Below are 22,934 nucleotides of genomic sequence, written 5' to 3'. Positions count from 1 at the left end.
CACTGGTGAGGGGGCTCGAGGGCAGATACCACCACATTTTCATGGACAGCTTCTTCACGTCGGTGCCCCTGCTGCAGCATCTGCTGCATCAAGGGCTCTACGCCTGCGGCCCCACCAACCCGTGCCGCCACGGTTACCCTGATGCCCTGAAACCTCGCAATGTTGGAAAGTTAGCACAGGGCGAGTTCTATCAGTGTCAGCACGGCAACCTGGTGGCCACTGTCACAAGAGATGCTAAAATTGTTAGCTGTGTGTCTTCGAACTCTGCGCCTGGCATCGTGGGCATCGGGCCGGGCAAGCGGGACGGAGACGCGAGCGATGGAGATTGCGGACTGGCAGCGCTTGGGATACCTCGTCCGCTTCCTCTGCTTTTATACCAGGAGAACATGAGGGGTGTTGACCTGTGCGACCAGCTTAGGGAGTGCTACCAGGTCGGGAGGCCGTGCAAAAAATGGTGGCGCTACTTCTTGTGGTTCTACGTAAACCTTTGCATCGTCAACGCCTATGTGGTTTTGCGTGAGAGCCGAGGAGGGTCGCCGCCGGCAGGTTTCAATGGAAAACAGTTTACACAGCGTCATTTCCGTATTCGCCTGGCGCAGCAGCTGATTGGTGACTACCAGGGGGCAAGGGGCATGGAGCGGGCGGCCCGTAAACGGCACGCAGACTCGCCCTTGGAGTACGGGCACCGCCTCGAGCGCATGTCAGAACGCTCACGGCGCTGTCGGAACTGCACAAACAAAGGCCTGAGACACGAGAGCGTGTTCGGCTGTAAGATCTGCAACGTGCATTTGTGTAGAGGAGGATGCTTCAGTGAATTCCATAAATGAGCAATTTTATAAACAAGAATTTCCACATTTTGTTTGTTTGGAAGATGTTTAAAACAGTGGATTTCTTATCCAAAGGCAACCACTGCAAGTGCTGTACCAATCATAGTCTGATTTGATTAGTAATCGTACTCTAGTAATAGTTGTTGTAGTAATGCACGATTTGCAAGTAAAGGAAACAGAAATTATACATTTGCATTAGCATAGATTGTTTTATCCAATTGACTTTCATATTGCCAACAAAAGGCCTTGTCACTTTTTATATGATGATGAACAAAAAATGCATTTTATGGATTAATAAAACTTTTCAACACATACATTGGCACCTAAAACAGCATATGTTTTCTGTGAGAAGTTCTTATGCTTTTTTTCTAAATAAATACTTAAAAAAGAGCCTGTTATTTCAAATTTTGTGTATTTTCCTAGAAAACCAGATCTTATCCAAGCAGGCAGATATTGGTCAAATGTACTGTGCACTTGGTATTTTCTTTTTTTAAAGGACTTTTTGTTGTTTTATGTGGTAAATAAGTATTTAGATGTCTGAAAAGGCTTCAAAATCCACACAAATAGAGAAATTGTTGCCATTTTAAAAGGCACTGTTAACCACAGTCTTAATCTAAGTGCAATTAATGCGACACATCTTTAGGGAAGGTGTAAAGATTGGTTAATAAAGCTCAGTTAAAACACCCAGCGCATTCTATACTTGAACTGTTGGAAGCCAGAGAGATGTGATCTCATTGTTAGCTACAGATATGAGTACAGTCAATCTGTCACTATATGATTTGGATTTGTTTTGCACTGTTATGACAGCTTGATTATGATGATTCTTACTCATTTAGATGTAAAACCATATGACTAAATCTAAAGGGTATCTTTTAATGTATATTGTTTTGTAATACTTTTTCTGTTGTGTGATTCTTTTTTCGATTTCCCCCGAATTTAGGAACAAAATTATGAGCATTTTAAAATTACGTAATATTTTTTCATATAACACACAGTACAATCATCAACAAGCTCATTCACCAGCTCATAACATTGGAGTGCTATTGTTTGGTTGTTCCCTCGGCTTGTTTTGGTGAGTCGGTGTTAGGCCTGCAAGCGTAGTCCTCTTGAGGTTTTGGTTTCTCAGATCCACAACACTGCTTTTCCCTCCAGCTCTCTGATGAAGAACGGGTTAGTCAACTGGACGCCCCTCCTGTCGATCTAGGGGGAGTCCCGCGGGGAGTTGCTATGGCAACCCCAACATGTGAAGACAGTGAGTTGCCAGCAGGCTCAAATAGTTGTCATGGGTACTTGCCGGCTGTGAGTTGGGAGATAGCTCAAACCACACCCCTTGAGCTCTGTTCCAAAAACAGTCCACGTTCAAATGTGGAGAGGGATGGCGGCAGAAGCAACCAAGGTTGTTTAATTCTGCAAACAGCTGAAAGTGGGATATTTACATGTATTTAAATGGTTTTCAATGGAAAAGGCAACTATTAATGTGCAGCTTATAGCTGTATTAAATATGCATGGTGAAAAGGATTGAGACTTTTAAAATACTGTAGTCAGGTATTTAGCTAGACTTCAGGAAAAAGTTGGAAGGAGAAAATACAAAAGTATTGACAGCGCATATATTTTGGCTAAACAGAGAGCTGTCAGGCAAAAGGTGAACCTTAAAGGAATAGTTCACACAAAAAATAAAATTCTGTCATCATTTACTCACCCTTAATTTGTTCCAAACCTGTATGAGTTTCTTTCTTCTGTTGAACACAAAAGAAGATATTTTTTAGAATGTCGGTAACCAAACAGTTGATTATCCCCATTGTCTTCAATAGTATTTTATTTCCATACTATGGATGTCAGTGGGGCTTAACTGTTTGGTTATCCATATTCTTCAAAATATCTTCTTTTGTGTTCAGCAGAAGAAGGAAATTCACACGGGTTTGGAACAACTTGAGGGTGAGTAAATGATGACAGAACTTTCACTTTGGGGTAAACTATCCTTTTAGGGACAAGCTGTACTGCACATGGTTTTTACTACTAATTTGTTTTCTAAGGTTCCTAGTCAAGTAAGTGGTGAAGCAACACAGAGACATTAAATTGCTTATTAGTTTCTAATGTAAGCAACTGCTAAAAAAAATCTTCACCCAGTGTCAGCCAGTAGATGGCAGAGTTTACATGAAAATAGATGAGCTTACAAACTATACTAACTTCAGATAGTATGGGGGTACCTGGATAAATTTGATAATTTGCTTTAGGGCTATTTCTCTGTTGGGTCAAATCTCTAATCTGTACAGTACATGTGCAGTGTGGTCCACAATGCCAATGAAAATGCTTTGTTTTTCTAGGTTGGCAAAACCTAATGATCATGACATAAGAACACCAAGAAAACCATTATTTATAATATTTTTTTTTTTTTTTTTTGGTATTTTATTTCTTCAAAAACGTCTTAGTTCAAGGGTTTTCAATTTTCAATGTCCAAGATTTTCAATGTCTGAGATTTTGGGTCCACTGTGTATAGATGCGGTTAGTTTGCAGTCCTGTAAATATTTGCAAGCGATGTGTAGTATAAACAGAACTTTTGCCAATATTTATGTATAATATAATAGAAACAAACTTGGCAGCCAAATTATGTTTGGCAAAGCATGCATGAAATTCCACGCTATGTTGTTGAGAGGATGCAAATCTGTTAATCAGCATGAACAATATAAATGTTGAATATGTATGAATATACTACTGAGAGTACATGCCAAGCAATCTAGAGTAATACAAGAATAACACTGGTATTCACTGATTCACTGGTAGATATTAAAAGCAAACTACTATAATTCTAAAATCAACAAATAAGGTCAATATAGTCATTGCTTTATAGCATTCTAATTTTAGTATTTACATTAAATAAAAAATAAAAACAATGCTGCTAGTATCAAGTTAAACAAGGAAAAAATGGCCCCGAATGGTTCCTGCATGCTCAAAAAAGTGTGGTTCTATATAGATTCCTATGAATCTTGACTCAATTTTAAAGAACTCTTTAGACCAAAAAGGTTTAACATAAAGAGACATGTCTTAAACAATTGCATATATTTTCATGTTTAATGAGGTATTTCCATTTTTTCTACTATGTCTAGCTTTAATTCATAAAATTTATTAGAAATTAACATTATTAAAACAAAATTAACTAATTAAAACTGAATCCATAATAATCCCATGATGTGCCTTGAAGCGCCTGACAGAACCCTTTATGGTTCTATAGAACCTTTTCTTCTGAGTGTACCTTCACCACCAAACCTGACACTGCCTGCAGTTTAAACTCATTCTAAATACCCCCCATTTTGACCATTTATAATTTGTAATCTCTACGTTTTCTTCATTAGCTCAATCATTATTGTCTGATAAAATGGAAGTGGACTATGTAACACAGGTGTAGATGAATATTTATTACATCAATTATGTATATCATAGAAGCAGTGATATGAGCTTGATCAAACGATGACACCAATGGCAGCAAACACAACTCGGCTTCATGGTAAAACAAACAATGGAGAAGAAAGAAAAAAGGGTGTCAGCTGTATGGCAGACATGACATGTGAGCCTATGAAAACAATAACAGAGTGAGGAATAGGACTGTACATGCTGATCACTTCATTTAAAGACACCTATCATTAATTCATGCTCACAACAAAAACCTGAGATGGGGAATCACCAAGAATATTTCAAAAACTCTTATAGAACAGTTATTGCAGCTATTGAAATTCCAGTCTAAAATCTACTCTACTCTAACCCAAAGTGTCCATGGCCTATAGGAACAAGATAGAATGAGTTAGGAAATATTCAAGAATTGGTCTCTCATATGTGAAATTAACTAAATAAACTAGGGCTGTCAAACGATTAATCGCGATTAATCGCATACAAAATAAAAGTTTGAGTTTGCCTAATATATGTGAGTGTACTGTGTGCAATTATTATGTATATATATAAATAAAAACACATTCATGTATATATTTGAGAAATATTTACATGTATTTATTTATATTTTTATATAAATTATAGTATATATAAATAAAAATATTTTGTACATAACATATTTCTCTTAAATATATACATTAATTTGTGTGTATTTATATATACATAATAATTACGCACAATACACCCACATATATTACGCAAACTCAAACTTTTATTTTGTATACGATTAATCGTGATTAATTGTTTGACAGCCCTAAAATAAACTATATAAAGCTAAAAGTTAAAAATGGCTCACTGTGATGGGCATTAGATGGTCTAGTAAGGATTTAGGGAAGGAGGTGCCATGGCCAGTAATTTACAAATTAGCTTTAAATTTTAGAAACACTTACTCACCAGATGTTCTATATAAGGTGTTCAAGTATTTGGTCTTTAAATAGTGCATCTGGCTGACATTGTATGGTAACAATACTTTGATTCCAATGTACATTTGTAGAATCAATTAAAAAGTTGATAAACTACTGTAAAACATATCTCTTCTTAATATAGTTCCAACATTCTCAAAGCACACAAAAACTATAAGGCAGAGATCCCACAAACTGAGATTCATTGTCACAAAGTATAAATGTAGCATTGAAGAAAAAATTTATGTAAAAAGAGTATGTAAATAACACAATCTTAGCAGTCTGTGTGCTACTCAAAAAGCTCAGTCTCACAAAATGAATGTCCGTGTGCAGTACCTTGATCGAAGTGCCTATGAGAGCCAAGACAGATGCCTTGATTGAAGATTCTTGTAAAAAACAAAACAGGCCTTAGGTCAAATATTCCAGTATAGGTGCTGAAAAGCACTGATATAAAGTCCAAGTTGTTGAATCCAAGTAAAATCCATCTAAGCAATATGTGAAAAGTTCTGTATCCAGTGTAACATTGCAGCTCTTAAAATTGACTACACTTAAAACGGAGTATTGAACACATGTTGCCATCTTGAAGGGGCTGCCATATTGGTTATATCCATTTTTGGTGATTTATTTGGTCTAAACACATCATTATTCTGGACTGAATTTGTACAGCCAACCACCACTGCAATACACAGAAATAGTAAAACGTGAAGTTAATGATGCATTTTGGAGTTGACACCATCTTGTTGTGTTTATCTTTATGCCCTGCAGGGGGAGTCATGTCTCTGTGAAGACTACTGTATTCGTTCATTTCACTCTGGTTAAAAAAATAACGCATTTCCCTATAGTCATAATGATGTAAAACAAGGAATATGCTTTTCTTTTATTTAACCCAGAATATTTCATTCTTATACATAATATACATACTGCGTCCCTGATTAACAAATAAAACTTATAATTGTCTTTATTTATATTTATCTCAGAGAAATGTTGGAGGGTGCATATTCTTTTTGTTTTTTAATAATTCATTTGACTGTAGTGTTAAACATTGCTGTGCGAGTATTTATGACTCACTTGTTGACATGGCAAATGTTAATAATACAATTAAATTTGTTAAAATACAATCTCAATGACTATTAAGCAATAAAAACATAAATGTTCATGATGTTTAATATTTTCAGTACTGAAATAAGTTTGGAAAAGCTCCTTTTCACCTTCATAGGGTATAAAAAATCAATCATACATAAGAGCAAGAAATGTTTTCATTTTGGGTCTTTATAGTTGCCTTGGATCATAAAAATATGTGGGTCAAATTGATCCACAAACAAAAATTGTAAAAAAAAAAAAAATATATATATATATATATATATATATATATATATATATATATATATATATATATATATATATATATATATGTACACTTCAAAACACATTAGTGTATCCTCACTTTGGATGCAAGTTTGTGACTCTATGAGAAAAATCACAAAATGTCAAGGAAAAATTCATAGGTTAACCAGTATTTCTGACAACTCAAAAATCAAAACAGGCCAAAATTGACCGGCATTTTTTAAAGGTTAAAGAGTGTGAGAACGCCTGAATTCTTAACTCATTAAAGGGGGCATAGTCTAAAAAAAAACTGAACAAAATTTTGAGGAAGCTGAAAAGTGAAAAAAAAAAAAAGTTTTCTGAACAGTATTGATTAAAAAAATGGATACAATAAGCTATTAGCATAATTTAGCATCATCTTACAATATTCCTAGCAGAAAGAGGGGTGTGGGATGGACTTGATGTATGACACTTCATTTTGGCATGCACTTGATTTTTCCATTCTATGGTCACTTACACTAAATCTTTTCTTGACCTGCATGTATTAATAGATGTAAACATGTCTCTAAGGGGGTTTACTGATGTAATCGTGATTAATTGTTTGACAGCCCTAAAATAAACTATATAAAGCTAAAAGTTAAAAATGGCTCACTGTGATGGGCATTAGATGGTCTAGTAAGGATTTAGGGAAGGAGGTGCCATGGCCAGTAATTTACAAATTAGCTTTAAATTTTAGAAACACTTACTCACCAGATGTTCTATATAAGGTGTTCAAGTATTTGGTCTTTAAATAGTGCATCTGGCTGACATTGTATGGTAACAATACTTTGATTCCAATGTACATTTGTAGAATCAATTAAAAAGTTGATAAACTACTGTAAAACATATCTCTTCTTAATATAGTTCCAACATTCTCAAAGCACACAAAAACTATAAGGCAGAGATCCCACAAACTGAGATTCATTGTCACAAAGTATAAATGTAGCATTGAAGAAAAAATTTATGTAAAAAGAGTATGTAAATAACACAATCTTAGCAGTCTGTGTGCTACTCAAAAAGCTCAGTCTCACAAAATGAATGTCCGTGTGCAGTACCTTGATCGAAGTGCCTATGAGAGCCAAGACAGATGCCTTGATTGAAGATTCTTGTAAAAAACAAAACAGGCCTTAGGTCAAATATTCCAGTATAGGTGCTGAAAAGCACTGATATAAAGTCCAAGTTGTTGAATCCAAGTAAAATCCATCTAAGCAATATGTGAAAAGTTCTGTATCCAGTGTAACATTGCAGCTCTTAAAATTGACTACACTTAAAACGGAGTATTGAACACATGTTGCCATCTTGAAGGGGCTGCCATATTGGTTATATCCATTTTTGGTGATTTATTTGGTCTAAACACATCATTATTCTGGACTGAATTTGTACAGCCAACCACCACTGCAATACACAGAAATAGTAAAACGTGAAGTTAATGATGCATTTTGGAGTTGACACCATCTTGTTGTGTTTATCTTTATGCCCTGCAGGGGGAGTCATGTCTCTGTGAAGACTACTGTATTCGTTCATTTCACTCTGGTTAAAAAAATAACGCATTTCCCTATAGTCATAATGATGTAAAACAAGGAATATGCTTTTCTTTTATTTAACCCAGAATATTTCATTCTTATACATAATATACATACTGCGTCCCTGATTAACAAATAAAACTTATAATTGTCTTTATTTATATTTATCTCAGAGAAATGTTGGAGGGTGCATATTCTTTTTGTTTTTTAATAATTCATTTGACTGTAGTGTTAAACATTGCTGTGCGAGTATTTATGACTCACTTGTTGACATGGCAAATGTTAATAATACAATTAAATTTGTTAAAATACAATCTCAATGACTATTAAGCAATAAAAACATAAATGTTCATGATGTTTAATATTTTCAGTACTGAAATAAGTTTGGAAAAGCTCCTTTTCACCTTCATAGGGTATAAAAAATCAATCATACATAAGAGCAAGAAATGTTTTCATTTTGGGTCTTTATAGTTGCCTTGGATCATAAAAATATGTGGGTCAAATTGATCCACAAACAAAAATTGTAAAAAAAAAAAAAATATATATATATATATATATATATATATATATATATATATATATATATATATATATATATATATATATATGTGTACACTTCAAAACACATTAGTGTATCCTCACTTTGGATGCAAGTTTGTGACTCTATGAGAAAAATCACAAAATGTCAAGGAAAAATTCATAGGTTAACCAGTATTTCTGACAACTCAAAAATCAAAACAGGCCAAAATTGACCGGCATTTTTTAAAGGTTAAAGAGTGTGAGAACGCCTGAATTCTTAACTCATTAAAGGGGGCATAGTCTAAAAAAAAACTGAACAAAATTTTGAGGAAGCTGAAAAGTGAAAAAAAAAAAAGTTTTCTGAACAGTATTGATTAAAAAAATGGATACAATAAGCTATTAGCATAATTTAGCATCATCTTACAATATTCCTAGCAGAAAGAGGGGTGTGGGATGGACTTGATGTATGACACTTCATTTTGGCATGCACTTGATTTTTCCATTCTATGGTCACTTACACTAAATCTTTTCTTGACCTGCATGTATTAATAGATGTAAACATGTCTCTAAGGGGGTTTACTGATGTAATCTTTTCAACCCTGATGCTGAGGCCCCATAATATAATTATCCTTAATTTTTCATAGATTCCACCTGAATATTGAATGTGGTCACCAGTAGGCCTACTGACATTTCTGCTCTCATCTAAGAGCCAGTGTTGCAGAAAGGATTCATATAGTTGTAAATCAACTATTAAAAAAACTTCCATATAATAACAGCACATGTATTTATGATTTATTTTCAAATTTAATAATATATAGCAAAAATATTGCTGCCCAAACTGGCTACTCTACAGCAGCTGCATTTATTTTTGAATGTGTGGGAGTGTTATTGAGGTGTATACAGAAAACAGGGAAGAAGTCAATGGGTAATATGTCACTATTTCCGTCATTCTTGGAATTTACTTTCAGTTGTTACATCACAGTTCTGTTGCACATGTAAGCATGTGTAATCTACTATTAGCCCACCATTGTTAAACTACCAGCTGTACACTTAAAGTAAGAATAAAATACAATATGTGTTTTTGTCATGGAACCTTTCTTTTGAAATGGTGTATACTGATTTTTTTTTTTTTTTTTTTTTTTTTTTTTTTTTTAATAAAGAGAAATGCTGTTTTCATGGATATGTAGACTAGTCATTTGAGCTCTCCTGAAATTCACCATACATTGTATAATGATTTGCAAGAGTAAAGATAATAATTCCTGATTTTAATAAATCGATGACAGCATTTATATTTAAGCATTAAGCAGACATTTTTATCCAAAGTGACTTACAATAGAGGAGCATTAGCTGTGGGGTGGTTAAGTGCTGGCGGAAAAGGTGTGTTATGAGCTGCTTGAAAGTTGTGATGCTTTCTGCAGTTCAGGTGGAGGTTGACAGAGAGGACAGGAGAGGGTAAAGGTTTTGGAAAGTGACTTTGTGCCATTATTTAGATAATGTTTATTCCTAAACTAATACCTTCAGGGATCCAGCAAATGTTTTGTCGTTTACAGTACATTAACTTTCAAAACTCCTCTCAAAACATGTGAAAAGCCCATCCCCTATAACACACATCAGCACATATCAGTGGCATGTACGGTTTTAAAAGATAAAGTAATAAAAAAGGACAAAAGTCATGGTCAGAGTCAATTTTAAAGAAGTTTCATGATATTTGGTCCATGTTTTTTTAGAAAAAGAAAATAATGCTGTCTATATCTACTCTACGCTTTGCCTGTGAATGAATGCAAATGTTTAAAAAAATCTAAAATACGTTTTCATGAGGATAAATGTTCAGTTTATGTCTTGCATTTGTAAGAATTAAAGCCAGAAATATGAGATCGCACAATTGCAAAAAAAAGTCAGAATTTCAAGATTCTGAACTGTTTCTGACAATCGATTCGTAAAGCTTTTTGATATTTGAAATCGCCCATCACTAGATATTGTTGAATAAAGTCGCTTTTTAGTGCACAAAAAGTATTCTAGTCACTTTATAATATTAAAGTTGAACCACTTTTAAATATGTCTTTAGTATCTTTCTGGGCATTGAAAATGGGAGTGTTATTGCTGGCAATGGAGGCCTCACTGAGCCATCGGATTTTATCAAAAATATCTTAATTTGTGTTCCGAAGATGACCAAAGGTCTTACGGGTGTGGAACGACATGAGGGTGAGTATTTAAGAATTTTCATTTTTGGGTGAACTAACCCTTTCATCTAAACCGGTTTCATGGTATAGAATGTAGCCCCACCCCTTTTTAAAGCTGTGCTCATTGTTCTGTCTTCCAGCTTGTATTTCCACAGCATTAAGGTAAGATCTTACAGATTTATGAATGAACCGCTCATTTTAAAATCTTCCCAGTCTACTGACATTTGTTATGACATCCGCTTCAAACATTACACTGCTCATGATAACTTCTACCGCAAAAACAAAAGTTCAAAGACAAAATTCTAAAGATTCTCTGGCGCATCAGGTCTATAGGCCCCTGGAGGTTCACGGTTGTAAAAACAAACAAAAAAAACTTTTGTTAAATGACTGATACATAATTTATTTAAAAATATCAATGTTTCCAATAAAGTCAAAACAACAACATAAAACATGGCACCTGCTCAGATTTATATCTTTTAGATTTCCATGTGTTCACCGGTGTTACAAAGCACATTCAAACAATGTTCTTCCGCAAGGCACAAGCAGTTTTATCTACATGGCCCAAAGTTACACATCGTAGCTTTAAATATATAATTATTAGATTAAATAATTGTCCCTTTTCCCATATTTAAAAAAAAGGCTACTCTTTTTCTGCAAACAGCATCAATACATCATTTTTAACTAATCTGTTTACAAGATTGCTTCATACATGCATAAAAATATATAAAACACTTATTCATTCTAGCTGCAGTATTAAAAGCTTCTAGCTCACAGTGTTAAAAAACATGAAAACATATGTTTGTGTTTTAAGTAGACTCTGCTGTAAATTAACACTTATGTAGAAAGTCACAGTAAATTCAAGGTTTCACATACTTTTTTCCTGCAATGGTATAAGGCATACAACATTTCTGGGAACAGTAATCTACTTCAAAATAAATAAATCAGGATTTATATTTTTTTAAGGGATGTAAAATGTAGCATTATAATGAAGGTTTATAAAGACAAAAATAAACAATATAGGGTCTATGTTTTTAGCTTAACAATCAACATCCCTAACTAGAAATATAAAAGGATACATATTAATATGAATAATTCTAGCAATCTAGATAAAATAATAATAATAATAAAAGAAACCTAGAAGGTAATTCTAAGCTTTTTCAGGGTGGTCTGGCAACTGTGGATGTAATTGATATTCCTGATATGAAGGTGGAGCTGATGAATCAGACTGATGAGAAAATGAGGGACCAAATTGACCAGGAGGTCCAGGGTAACCAGGAGCAGGAAACTGATTCAAAGGAGGTCCGTAGTAGCCAGGGGCACCAAACTGACCAGGTTGTCCAACAGCATTAAGTGGTGGGGCAGATGGAGGCATAGGAGGTGGGTTGGGGTACACATTGCCTCCTGCTGGTTGATTCCAGATTCCAAAGTCACTGTTTGGAGCACTATTTGCACCTGATAAAGACTGAAGAGGAAGAATCACTACTGGGAATTTGATCTCCGGGTCAAAGGCATACGGCACGTCCAGGTAGACCTAGGCACAAAGCACACATGTTAAAAAAAGAAAAAAAAAAAAAAAAGTTTAATTTGAACTGTGTCTATGTACAAGATGAGCAATCAGCACAGCCCTTGATTTAAAAGATGAAATCCAGCTTTAAAATACAGAACAATATAACATACTGATATGCCTAATGTATTTCTTCACTTCATTGCAATGAGTTACTCTTTGCTTTAGATGCTGAAACTTACCACGAGTCTGTACTCAACCTTGAGGATCCTACAGTTTAGGATAGAGATGGTAAAGTTGGGTGGAATGGGCAGCACTTTGGTGACAGTTTTCTTTGAGTTTGGCTCAATGGGTTCCCCTTCCTCTTTCAAAACGTCACGTGTGTTAAGTTTTCTCTTTCCATTTGCGAAAAAACTGTGTTTTTCATACAGGCGGTATTTTGGCTTGATTGCACGGGATGAATTGTTCTGAACTTCAGTCAAAACTTTCAAGCCCTCTCCTGTAGTGAGGCACAATAAGACACAATTAGGTAAATTATCACTAGAAACTATAACTGTCTATTCTGACAAAATAGACCTCCTCATTCAGAATCATGTTATATGAGATATAAAAATACACAATTAAAAATGTATAAAGAAAAAGAACTTTAAAAAAGTAACATTATGATTGTATGTATACATTTTGTGCAAGCTATAAATTATGCTTTTCCACAACAAGTCTATGTTGCATTGGGGGGAAAAACAAGTAAAACCAGATCTACAAGTGGTGCGTGTGTTCAGATGGACTTGTGGTTGATTTCAAGCATGAAATGTGTAACTTCTTTGTCAATTATTAAAATAGCTGAATCACATGATCTGAAAAGACCACATTCATCATCATCATCTGCTTGCTTACACAAGAGTGCTTACAGAGAGTAAACAAGAAACTCATGGAAAATGTCCATCCACCTCTCACCTTTGGTGTTTGCAATTTTTTTACATTTCATCTTCTTACAAAGATTCAGAAATGATTGCCTACAACGATCCAACTTTGAGTTTGACAAACAAAAAAACATGCTGAGGTGTTCTAATAATATATATAACTTTACCAAGGTAGTATCCCATTTTCTCAGTCTTTATGTTCATGGAGACACTCCCAGAGGTGAAGAGTTTCATTTGTTTATCCTTGGTTCCGTGTTGAGGTACCTAATCAAGACAAAACATGTAAAACAGAGGTGACTGAACCTCAAAACTTTGTAGAGGAATGTATGGTATAGATTAGAAAGATAGTGCATGGGATTTTACTTGTAATCTCACCATTAGTTCAGGATTGGACACAACAGGACTGGGGACATAGTGAAACTCTGCTTTGGCTTTGCTAGAAATACGCATTGATCGGGATAGTTTAGTCTCCAAAGAGTAGACAACTTTTCCAACTGAACCTTTGAAGGTTGGTGGGAAGTGCCTATAAGAAAACAATGCCACGTGTAAACAGAGTAATTATAGGGGAGAGTGGGGTAAGATGAGCCAGTGGGTAAGTTGACACACCTCCTGTATCTTGGCAACCATACCATTTTATTGTCATGTGACCATATATTTTAGAACCACCCATCATTTCTGCCAGACTGTGAAATGGAGAAGCACATGGGAGGAGTGGAAGTCGCTTATTTACTTTAAAAACTGATTTGGCTTGTCAAAGTAAAATTTTAACATGACAGATGTAATGGCTGTTTCATCAAAGCAAATTTGTCCAGGTCTAAAAATATGTGTATGACGCATATTGGTGATTTAGCAACATATAAAACCATGCAAGTCATTTAGCTAAATATTATTCTGAATTGGTCGGCTAGCTAGCTTTTCCTAAAATGCCAGCTATGGGGCAAAGTGAGCCAAATGCTGTGGGGTAAATTGAGTCAGCGTTTTAACTTACCCCACCATAAGGCACTGAATTTAAGTTAAATCTGAAGCATAAACTGGTGTCATTTCAATGTAATATTACGCAACTGCTTTAGTTTATCTTTATTTTTGAGTTTATTTGATAGGAACGGTGTACAAGTACACCAAATCATTCATGATATGAACCAAAGGATGTTTAATCATATATATCTTTCCACCTGTAATCTCTAATGGCCTAACATGGTCGACATTGCAGAAAAACTACCATGTCAAAAACCTTTTGACTAAAATGTTCATTAGTTTCATTGACATTTATTCCTTCTTATTTAGGTTTTATTTAATTGTACTCAACAAACTCTCTGTTTAGTCTGTTTATGGGAAGGTTACAACTTTGGTGTTCAACAAAGTGTTTCAGAAATGCAAACAATTAAACATACTGAAATTTCAACTTCATTTGGTTTTATGTTGTTTAATTTAGCTTTAAAAAAAAGTAGTATTTGTAAAATATTTTTACAAAGAATATTTGTGAAAGGAAATTTGATTATTAAATTAGTTTTTAAAACAGGTATCTTTAAAATTTCACACGGGTTTGATTCAGATTCAATTAGATGGTCAGTTTACACCCACCTACTGACCTAGATCAATTTACCCCTAACCTGGGGTAAATTGAGCCAGAGAAACACTTTTTTTATAAGAAGCCATATTTTTAGAACCATTTGTCATAGATGTATTCTGATCATTTAAAATGATACAAAAAAATCCTGGAATTACTTAAAATACTTTCATTGTACTTTTGCCTCATTTTCTCTTATGTTGAGGACCACATAAGTAAAAAATGGCTCATTTTACCCCACTCTCCCCTACAGCAGAATGTAGTATCAAGGTTGAAATTCAGAAAAAGAAATACTGAAAAAAAGTAAATGTTCTATTTTATTTTATTTTTTTGCCGATTCAATTACACTTTACGAGATGCAACGAACCCGTAACTTACTGTTGAGGCAACTGAAAGGCGAATGGGTAAACATGACGACCTGGTGCCACAACCGCTGAATCTAACAAGTAAAAATCAAAGAAAGTTAACTTTAGAAAATGACTTTTCCTCTCAGAATTCTGAGTTTCTTGCAATTGCGTGTTATAAAGTCAGAATTGCGTGTTTATATCTAGCAATTCTGACTTTATAACACGCAATTTGCCAGTTATAGTCAGTTGTGTTATAAACTCGCAATTCTGAGAAAAAGTCCCCCCCCCCTCAGAAATTGTCTTTATAAATTGCAATTGCGTGTTTATATCTCACAATTGTGAGGGGGGGAAAGTCAGAATTGTGAGATTAAGTCCCAATTATCTTTTAAATGGTTTTAGTCCGTGGCGAAAACAAGCATTGCAATATTAATCTAATTCATGCACAGACTTACACGGCTGTCCTGATGGATCCTTCAGCATCTCATGGTCATTACCTACAAGATCAAGTTACAACACAAAATACAGCTGGTTAAATCGACCTGATTTTAACTAACTGTAATACAAAACTACATCTGTAGTTCCTCCTACCATGTGTTTTGTCCTCCCGAACGAAAAACCTCTCCACGGAATAATACTTCTCCTTATCCGAGTAAACAACAGTGGTTTTACCGTGACGCTCGCTCCAGCAAACCTCTGCTTTCCCTTTAATTTTCACACTCAAAGACTGCATTTGCGTGTCCTTCGCTACATCTAGAATGACTTGTCCCGATATAGAATCCCCACTGGTGAAGGTATTGTTCTGATTGATAGGGTTGTAAACGACAGAAATGTTTTTTACAGTGAGGGACATCGTGTCTCCAGTCCAGGCAGTAAATCCGCTTCTGATGCTTGATTGCCTTATGGAATCGCTTTACAGTCTTGCACGCGATATGCAGGAAACAATCAGCAAAGTATGTAACTTCCAGCTGTGGGTGGGGCATAGGTTGGCTGTGTGCAGTGCGGCACATAACAAGACGGCATATTTCTTCCCTAAAGTCTTTGTATCGCCGGCGAAGTTGGCCGCTTGTAGTCGGGGATGAATTCAAAGTCGTTCGTTTGAGATGCCTAACTTCTCAAACGCCCCATATTCAAAGGAGACGAGTATGTGACTGTGTTTAAGGGGGAGAAGTGAAATCAGGATCTGCCAGTTTGCACACCGCAGGACTACATACCACGCCCCTACAAGTTACGCTTCCCGCAAAAAAACAAAACAAAAAACAAACACATTGATGTCCTGACTGTGAGACAATCTTTGTTTTATGTAGGCCTATTAAATGTTTGTAAGGCTAACTTATATTGCTTCCAAATCTTAAGTATGAAATATGCTGTTAATAAAACAAAAGAAATTATACAAGCAAACAGACATGGTAATAGCTAAAAACCTACTCTCAACCCTAAATCTACTAATTCAATGAAATTTAAAATTTACTGTAGAGTTTCATAATTAAAATATTTTAAAAACTGTGGTAAAACAAACTTCTCCTGATCCATGTAATAGGCTATCTGTATATGGCTTATCACTGTGTTAGATTATGGCTCCTAAGGCCGGGTTCACACCGCAAGCGTCAGCGGCGCGTGAGCGTGAACAGCAGCTGCAGAGACGCGCGAGTATTCACACTGGAAGCGTTTGTACAGCGTCACAGCAGCGGCTCCAAGCTGCATTATAAGATCATTATGTTTGTAGTGTGATCCATTACAACATATAATATATATATTCAATTCAGACCTAGTGGAGTGATACTATTATTACTATTACTCCACTAGGTCTGAAATATATGGTCGCTGCAAACATGATCTTAAATTTATTAATTATTAATTTACTATTAATAAATGTGTAAAGTTGCATAAAACGGAATTACTCAATAAAGATGGTTGAATGGTTGGATTCCACAGCTGGTAAAATAAAACATATATAGGCCTAAGACAATACTACAACATTTACTGTAGGAGCCATACAATTTACTGGTGACTTAATTTAAAACACTGTTCTATTGCACTTCTGATTTGTCAGTGAAATTCGCCAATTTTGGGTGCGTAAGATGTGAAGGATTCAATGGTCCAGTTAGTATTTTCACACCATAATGGCAGCCGCTCTACCGGAGAGCCATCTAGTGGCTGTTACCCAAAAATTATCAGAGTGTCGCCTCTTGGGTTCTATACTCTTTTGGTGCGTCTCAATCAGCTCCCTAGTTCAGTAGTCAGGGCACTGATCAGGGAATCAGCCACATACATTTGATTCACGACCTAGGGAGCTAGGCGAGTTGATTGAGACGCAGGGCATGTATCCCTGTAATAATACGATCTCTGATATGAATCTGCAGCGGTCAGGTGGTACAGTAGTCGCGTGGCTCCAAAAGTCAGTTGAAATTACGTCACAGTTATTAACATCGTACATCTAGCGATTTACTGATTAATTCATTTTATTTGATGTGCATTTAAACGCTGACATTAAATGACAAAAAAAAAGTAATTTAATTAATATATTCAAATACACATCTGTGAGGGTGTTTCTAGGCTGGGGATCAAGTGCCATATGATATGCTCACTCTGTATTTTTTTGGGAAGATCATATGGACAAAAGTGGTTAATGTGAAAAATATGGGGAAATTCATGTTTTTTTTTTGTTTTTTTTTCTGTAAGTGTTTAAAATACTTCTAACATTTAATGGAAGATAGTTTTGATTGCAAAGCTTTCTTCCACCCACATTTGCATTGGCTGAAATGTATTTTCTTGTGCCCTAAAATATATTTCTAAATGTATTTTCTTGCCCCTGAAATACATTTTTAAATATATTTTAAGTATATGAAGGTTGAAAGAAAATATATTTTCAGTTTCAAAAATATATTTCATCAAACTTCACTGTTTACCACATATATTTACCTTATATTTCAAATATATTTTGGCCAGATAAACACATTTTTTTCCGCCTGGTTGCTGTTGTGCAGAAACATTGTATCTCTGAATTTCGTAATTTCTTATTTATTTTCTTTTCATAAATCATAATGGTCATCCTTTACGTCTCTCTGCGGGTTTTGAAATATTTATTTAACCAGTGAAAAGTTTTAAAAAGAGCTTGTGACTAAACCTCGTAACTCCATTGGCTCTTCAAACTGTCAGTCAAACCTCACAACTCCACACGCCTCTATCGTAAAAGAAGTGCTACACGCCGTTTGAAGAGAGATCTCTGCTTGTTTACAATATTAGGGTAAGTAAACAACTGTTTGTTTGAATAAGTACAGCACTTTCTTTACTCAAGAAACATATGTAAAAACTCATGTTGTATGTGTTTGAGGAGCAAAGAAGAGTGTCTTACATTTGTCACCGAGTCATAGCCAGTCTTAAATAGTCTGTGTTGCACTAATTAAAAATGCTTAGTCACTCTTTGTATTTGTATTGCATGTTCAATTTTAATCTAACGAAACAGTGTATGTCTTCATTCACTCAAACTCTTCTTGTGTTCCACTGTGATGTCACCGCGTTCGATGAGTTCGATCAGAACGTTCGATGAGTATAAGCACGAGTGCAGAGGCTAAACTCCTTTTGTAGCGAGTCGGCGAGTGTTGTGAGTATACTCTTTACACAGGGATTGGGGATCTGAATTTTAATCTTTCTGCTGAAATAGTAGAATGTTATTTGAATTTACTGTACATTTAGATAAATAAATAGGCATGCAGTGGTGGTTTGTGTGGAAATGGGAGGCTGATATCTAAATAAATAGCTAATGATCAAAAGAAAAATTGATAACTTTATCATTTATGTTTCATTGACCAACCGATTGCAGATCTGATGACACACTGAGGTGATAGTGAAAGTTGACTGACCTTAAGCTGATTTGTGTCTCAGCCTCCCTTCACTTTTCTGATAGACCACCACTGGGCATACACCATAGGCCTTTACTTTTTATACATGGGTATACTTAGTTTTCCACGTTCTGCTCATTCTTAATCACGTGCATAGTCGTGTCTGCACAGCTGTTAACGAATGGATGAGTTTGACATACACTCAAAAAAATAACTCTTTGAACGAACATAAAAAAAAATCATGGAAACGATTTCCACATGATTAAGTTGCTTTATTTCAGCATTATGCAATTCTGTTATTCCAATTAAATTTACTTACATTGGGTCAACTTAATTTATTAAGGTTGATTCAACTTATTTACTATGGTTGGGCACAGATTGACAAAACAACTGACTAAGGAAGAATCTATGTAAAATAGTTATGTCCAACTTACTCAATTCAATCATGGACAGTGGTTCCACATGATTGAGACAAGTAAAATCCAATAGAATCAACCATGTTAAATTAACTAGAATCAAGGTTTCGCGCTCACACCAAAATCGCGCCCACCACTGATCTACATAAGTGGAGCGGACAAGCCACGAGACAGAAATAAGTGGCTTACTGTGCTTAAACTGTCAAATACATACAAAAGTATTTCAAAACTAGCGGCACAAGCAAACTTGGCGAGTATTCAGATAAACACAGTCAGTTTTGAATCGTTAAACTGAATGTGTTATTTTACATTTGATTACTTTATTTTCTGTAGTATTTCTTACCTGAATAAAAACCCAGTTAACCTGAAAAACTTAGTTTCATAGCTCTCTTTATTCTATTGCATTTATTTGAGCTGTTTATATTTTATTACTGACTTTTTACTTGTGTTTTTTTAATGAAAATAAAACTTTGCGTTGAAGAAAAGTAGATTTTTGTTTGTTTATGTTGTCAATTATAGTTCTTAGAAAGAAAATCGGAATCAGCAAAAATCGGTATCGGCAGATCACACTAACAAAAAATTGGAAATCAGTATCGGCCAAGAAAATTGCAATCAGTGCATCTCTAGTATGCGCAGTTGTACACACACCGTCAGTGCAAACACCTTCTGATCATGAAAATTGCAGAACGCAGATGACATAAATATACTTTGGGCTTAAAACAACAAGCTTTCAGGTTCTTATACTGTATGTTTACTCATCTTATATCTTCCTTTTCTCTTTATTTCATAGTTTCACAGTTACAGATTGCATATAGTCATTTCACCATCACATCAAACATTGGAATCTATTGGATTATGTCAACCATGCCCAGTATTTATTCTGATGAGCTCACCATGGCCCTTGCTGCTGGAAAGTGGTGGGCGATGGTGGAAATTGCATTCCCTATATCCGAGGAGCCCGAGTATGGGGGCATGTGGGGGGATTTAGTGGAGGCTCAAGACACTTCATGCCCCACATCCCTGGTCTTCAGTGATGCATCTGAGAAGGCCCAGAGAAGGTCCAAGCACTCTGGCTTCTCAGATGCAACACGGAAGACCAGAAAGCGGTCAAGGCAGAAGATTGCTCAGGGAGGACCTGTCCCTGCCAGGTCCAAACAGGGAGCATCTGTGCCTGATGGGTCCCCACATGGGACACCTGTGGCTGCTCCAAAGGTGCTTACAGACAACCCACATAGAGCATTCTAAGAAGTGAAGCACTCATTTAACATGTGCAGCATTACAATACTATATCTGTTCCCTCAACAAGACAATGTAGGTCTGTGTCAGGCACCTCCACAAAAACTATATGTGGAAACTGACAACCTAAATGAAAAGACGAAGCAGCAGAACTTTAATCTTGAGAGCCACAACCATCAAGTTTCTCGGAGGAGACCGGAAATTCGGAGCAGCCTTCGGCGTGGGTCCCAGCTGAGCCGCAAAAAATCATCGGTTAGACCCTCCTATCTCTGTTTTACTTAGATTTAAAAAATGAAACACTGTCATAATTTAATCTTGGATGACAATCATATCCTTTTCAGTTCAGTACCTTCATATTAAAAGGGTAGAAGCCATTTGTCTTTAAATTTACTTTAAGGATCACTCATTAAATTTGGTCAGCATTACATAATTTTGTCTGTTTCTTCAACAGGACAATGCAGGTGTGGATCCTAAATGTGTGCTGGTGCATTCGGGGACCCCACAGGTAGCACCCGTGCCTGATGGGTCCCCACATGGGACACCCGTGGCTGCTCCAAAGGTGCTATATGTGGAAACTAACAACCTAAATGAAAAGACACAGCAGCAGAACTTTAATCTGGAGAGCCACAACCATCAAGCTTCTCGGAGGAGACCAGAAATTCGGAGCAGCCTTCGGCGTGGGTCCCAGCTGAGCCGCAAAAAAACATCGGTTAGACCCTCCTATCTCTCAGTTTTACTTAGATTTAAAAAAAGAAACACTGTCATAATTTAATCTGGGATGACAATCATATCCTTTTCAGTTCAGCCCCTTCATATTAAATTGGTAGAAGCAATTTGTCTTTAAATTTACTTTAAGGATCACTCATTAAATTTGGTCAGCATTACATGATTATGTCTGTTCCTTCAACAGGACAATGCAGGTGTGGACCCTAAAGGTGTGCCGGTGCATTCTGGGACCCCACAGGGAGCACCCGTGCCTGATGGGTCCCCACATGGGACACCTGTGGCTGCTCCAAAGGTGCTTACAGACAACCCACATAGAGCTTTCTAAGAAGTGAAGCACTCATTTAACATGTGCAGCATTACAATACTATATCTGTTCCCTCAACAGGACAATGTAGGTCTGTGTCAGGCACCTCCACAAAAACTATATGTGGAAACTGACAACCTAAATGAAAAGACGCAGCAGCAGAACTTTAATCTGGAGAGCCACAACCATCAAGCTTCTCGGAGGAGACCGGAAATTCGGAGCAGCCTTCGGCGTGGGTCCCAGCTGAGCCGCAAAAAAACATTGGTTAGACCCTCCTATCTCTCAGTTTTACTTAGATTTAAAAAAAAAAAAAAACACTGTCATTATTTAATCTGGGATGACAATCATATCCTTTTCAGTTCAGCCCCTTCATATTGAAATGGTAGAAGCAATTTGTCTTTAAATTTACTTTAAGGATCACTCATTAAATTTGGTCAGCATTACATGATTATGTCTGTTCCTTCAACAGGACAATGCAGTTGTGGACCCAAAAGGTGTGCCGGTGCATTCAGGGACCCCACAGGTAGCACCCGTGCCTGATGGGTCCCCACATGGGACACCTGTGGCTGCTCCAAAGGTGCTCTATGTTGAAAATGACAACCTAAATGAAAAAACGCAGCAACAGAACTTTAATCTGGAGAGCCACAACCATCAAGCTTCTCGGTGGACACCGGAAATTCGGAGCAGCCTTTGGTGTGGGTCCCAGCTGAGCCGGAAAAGAGCATTGGTTAGACCCTCCTATCTCTCAGTTTTACTTAGATTTAAAAATGGATTTAAGGATCACTCATTAGATTTGTTCAGCATTGCATGATTATGCCTGTTCCTTCAACAGGACAATGCAGGTGTGGACCAGTCACCCCCACAAAAAAAGCAGCGCATGGCAATCGAAGTCAAGGCCCAACAGTCAGAGCAAGGCAGCTTAGCGCAAATGGACCATTTATGTAGCATGTTCACAAAGTTTTGTATAATTTCAAATATTTAATATTTATAATATTGGTGGTGGTGAAGTGGTGTGAAAAAGTGCTTGCCCCATTCCTGATTTTTTATTTTTTTGCATGTTTGTCACACTTTAATGTTTCAGATCATCAAATAAATTTAAATATGAATCAAAGATAACACAAGTAAACACAAAATTCAGTTTTTAAATGAAGGTTTTTATTATGAAGGGAAAACAAAATCCAAACCCACATGGCCCTGTGTGAAAAAGTGCTTGCCCCCCGCTGTTAAAACATAACTGTGGTTTATCACACCTGAGTTCATTTTCTCTAGCCACAATCAAGAAATCACTAAAATAGGACCTGCCTGACAAAGTGAAGTAGAC

At 36.1% G+C, this 22,934-nt stretch overlaps 2 protein-coding genes across 2 annotated transcripts; one reads left to right on the top strand and one right to left on the bottom strand.

Annotated features, from left to right (window-relative positions):
* Window positions 1–11,128: 11,128 nt before the first annotated feature.
* Window positions 11,129–16,271, bottom strand: LOC125267463 (arrestin domain-containing protein 3-like). The gene is made up of 7 exons (XM_048189131.1): window positions 15,681–16,271; window positions 15,545–15,586; window positions 15,124–15,184; window positions 13,554–13,701; window positions 13,346–13,442; window positions 12,501–12,757; window positions 11,129–12,285 (listed from the first exon to the last, which is right to left on the bottom strand). The coding sequence occupies exons 1-7, from the start codon at window positions 15,940–15,942 to the stop codon at window positions 11,902–11,904; spliced, it is 1,251 nt and encodes a 416-aa protein (XP_048045088.1). The 5' UTR covers window positions 15,943–16,271; the 3' UTR covers window positions 11,129–11,901.
* Window positions 16,272–20,211: 3,940 nt separating this feature from the next.
* LOC125266180 lies at window positions 20,212–22,628 on the top strand. The gene is made up of 7 exons (XM_048186633.1): window positions 20,212–20,559; window positions 20,674–20,835; window positions 21,035–21,292; window positions 21,494–21,601; window positions 21,695–21,877; window positions 22,083–22,340; window positions 22,446–22,628. Exons 1-7 carry the CDS (start codon window positions 20,212–20,214, stop codon window positions 22,593–22,595), a joined length of 1,467 nt encoding a protein of 488 aa, XP_048042590.1. The 3' UTR covers window positions 22,596–22,628.
* Window positions 22,629–22,934: the final 306 nt, after the last annotated feature.

This window comes from Megalobrama amblycephala, linkage group LG4 (assembly GCF_018812025.1).
Source record: "Megalobrama amblycephala isolate DHTTF-2021 linkage group LG4, ASM1881202v1, whole genome shotgun sequence".
NCBI lineage: Eukaryota > Metazoa > Chordata > Actinopteri > Cypriniformes > Xenocyprididae > Megalobrama > Megalobrama amblycephala.
Note: the sequence above shows the minus strand (reverse complement) of the source record. Positions and strands in the feature narration are given on the sequence as shown.